This window comes from Austrofundulus limnaeus, unplaced genomic scaffold (assembly GCF_001266775.1).
Source record: "Austrofundulus limnaeus strain Quisiro unplaced genomic scaffold, Austrofundulus_limnaeus-1.0 Scaffold259, whole genome shotgun sequence".
Taxonomy (NCBI): domain Eukaryota; kingdom Metazoa; phylum Chordata; class Actinopteri; order Cyprinodontiformes; family Rivulidae; genus Austrofundulus; species Austrofundulus limnaeus.
This window is the reverse complement of record NW_013952661.1, coordinates 885,801-888,367: the sequence shown is the minus strand read 5'-3', so window position 1 is coordinate 888,367 and position 2,567 is coordinate 885,801. Positions and strand designations below refer to the sequence as shown.

General features: G+C 44.7%; 1 protein-coding gene across 1 annotated transcript in view; it reads left to right on the top strand.

Moving 5' to 3' along the window:
* Positions 1–2,567, top strand: part of aars1 (alanyl-tRNA synthetase 1) — a gene marked incomplete in the record, with an annotated part of 16,005 nt that overhangs the window by 2,485 nt on the left and 10,953 nt on the right. The window contains 5 exon segments of the mRNA XM_014020596.1: positions 528–685; positions 762–950; positions 1,075–1,220; positions 1,783–1,974; positions 2,041–2,185. Of these exon segments, the coding sequence (XP_013876050.1) occupies positions 542–685; positions 762–950; positions 1,075–1,220; positions 1,783–1,974; positions 2,041–2,185 (816 nt within the window).

Below are 2,567 nucleotides of genomic sequence, written 5' to 3'. Positions count from 1 at the left end.
GATTTAATTATGATATCAGGATGATCCAGGTATCAAAATGTAGCTTTTAAAGACAGAATCTGAAAATGTAATTAGGTCATTTTGACATGTTGGCTCACATACAGTATTATTTTATGAGCCTTAAACATAAACAGCAAACTATTATAATCAACCAACTCATAAAACTTCACTAATTTTAACTGATAAAATAATGTGTTTTCTGGTGATAATTCTTACAGCTGTCTAATGCAAAATAAAAATAGGGTTTGTGATTGTTTTACATGTTTTTCTGGGTGTGGTTTTGTCTGAATAAAAGGTGAAGTCAGGTGCAGATTTAGATTTATGAGCACCTGTCAGGATGGTGTCAGGGTTCAGACTGCTGCAGACACAACCTGCTGCAAAACCATCTTTTGACTCCTAAATGTTTGTAAAGTTGTTGTTTTTCCATCAGACTGAATAACCTGCTTCATAAATCTGTTGATTAGAAATGAAGGTGTAAAAGTTGTTTACCTGTTTACAGCTGCTGGACTGTGTTTGTTTGTGTTCAGTCAGCTGATTCAGGATGGACTCGTCTTTGAGCGCAGCTCAGATCCGTCAGAAGTTTATCGACTTCTTCATTAGATATGAGCACCAGTACGTCCACTCCTCGTCCACTGTCCCGCTGGACGACCCCACGCTGCTGTTCGCCAACGCCGGCATGAACCAGGTACTGTTTACCTCCACCCACACTGGTCTACGTCACCCAGCCACAGGGTCTTATCTGTTGCACTTCCTGTTTTCAGTTCAAGCCCATCTTCCTGAACACCATCGACCCGTCCCACCCCATGGCCAAGCTGCGGCGTGCGGCCAACACTCAGAAATGCATCCGAGCAGGAGGGAAACACAACGACCTGGACGACGTGGGCAAAGACGTTTATCACCACACCTTCTTTGAGATGCTCGGGTCCTGGTCCTTCGGAGACTATTTCAAGGTTTACATTGTTCTGACAGTTTTCCTCTTTAAACAAACCTTCAAAATGTTTGTTTGTTTGTTTGTTTGTTTGTTTGTTTGTTTGTTTGCTGTGCTAACGGGGGAGTTGTGTTCTTCCTCTGCAGCACCTGGCCTGTAAGATGGCTCTGGAGCTGCTGACGCAGGAGTTTGGCATTTCCATCGATCGACTGTATGTCACCTACTTTGGAGGAAACCCTGAAGCGGGTCTGGAACCGGACCTGGAGTGCAAACAGATCTGGATGGACCTCGGGTGAGTTTGTCTGCAGCTTTGATGTTTCTGCAATAATTACAGCTGAAATCTCCTTGTTGTTCCTTCTGCTCCTGGTCAGGATGTCCAGCAGCTGTTTACACACAGTTTGGGTCGAGCTCCTAACGAGCCTCATCACTTTGTTTTCTCTACAGAGCAGGACTCAGATCTTTACAAACACAAGTCTCCATGCTCTCTGCTGTCTTTAAGTTCTGCTGACTCAGCTGGAACATCACTGATTCCTTAGTTTCTGTTGTTTTGATCCACACTTGTTATTGAAAGCTAATGTTAGCGCTGAACATCAACTGGATGTAAACATACGGCAAGCCAGGAGGGACAAAATCTAGAAACGTGTTTCAGACGCTCACCAGACTCCATGTAGAAGAAACCATCTCATCCTCTGTGAATCCATTTCCTCAAATTTAAATGAAATGGATCCAGATTGATGAAATGGATCCAGATTGATGAAATGGATCCAGATTGATGAAATGGATCCAGATTAATGAAATGGATTAGTTTAGCCAGCTCCAGTCAGTAATCTGTGTCCCGCCTGTGTTGAGCTCAGGGTGGACGAGGTCCGCATCCTGCCGGGGAGCATGAAGGACAACTTCTGGGAGATGGGGGACACCGGTCCCTGCGGCCCCTGCAGTGAGATCCACTACGATCGGATCGGAGGGAGGGACGCCTCTCACCTGGTGAACATGGACGATCCCAACGTGCTGGAGATCTGGAACCTGGTCTTCATCCAGTTCAACAGGTAACCAGGGGGGAGGGGGGGGCTTTCAGTTTGTAAACAAAGACTGAACAGGAACTTCCTGCTCAGAGAGTCGGAGACGGAGCTGAAGCCTCTGCCTAAGAAGAGCATCGACACGGGGATGGGTCTGGAGCGCCTGGTGTCCGTCCTCCAGAACAAGATGTCCAACTATGACACGGACCTGTTCCAGCCCTACTTCCAGGCCATTCAGAAGGTACGGATCCAGGATCTGAAGGACCGGTGGAGCCGGTTTCATGTAGTCGTGTTTAAAGTCAGAGTTACACGTGTTTTTAGTTTATTTTTATTTTCAACAACAGACACTTTTCACAGTCTTCTGTCTGACTGAAACACTGCATCATGAGAAGAGGCAGTGAAAACTCTGACAAATGTCATAATGAACACAAAATAATAAAAACAGAGAAAGAAAAACAAAATAAGAGCAAAACAAACAACGATTACATCCCTCTCTGGTACGGATGCTACCTTTGACATTTCATCGATCTGGTACCTGGGAATCGTACCGTTACTTCACTGTACACTGAATTCAAATATGCTGCAATAAATAATAAACATTATATACATATACAGTATATATA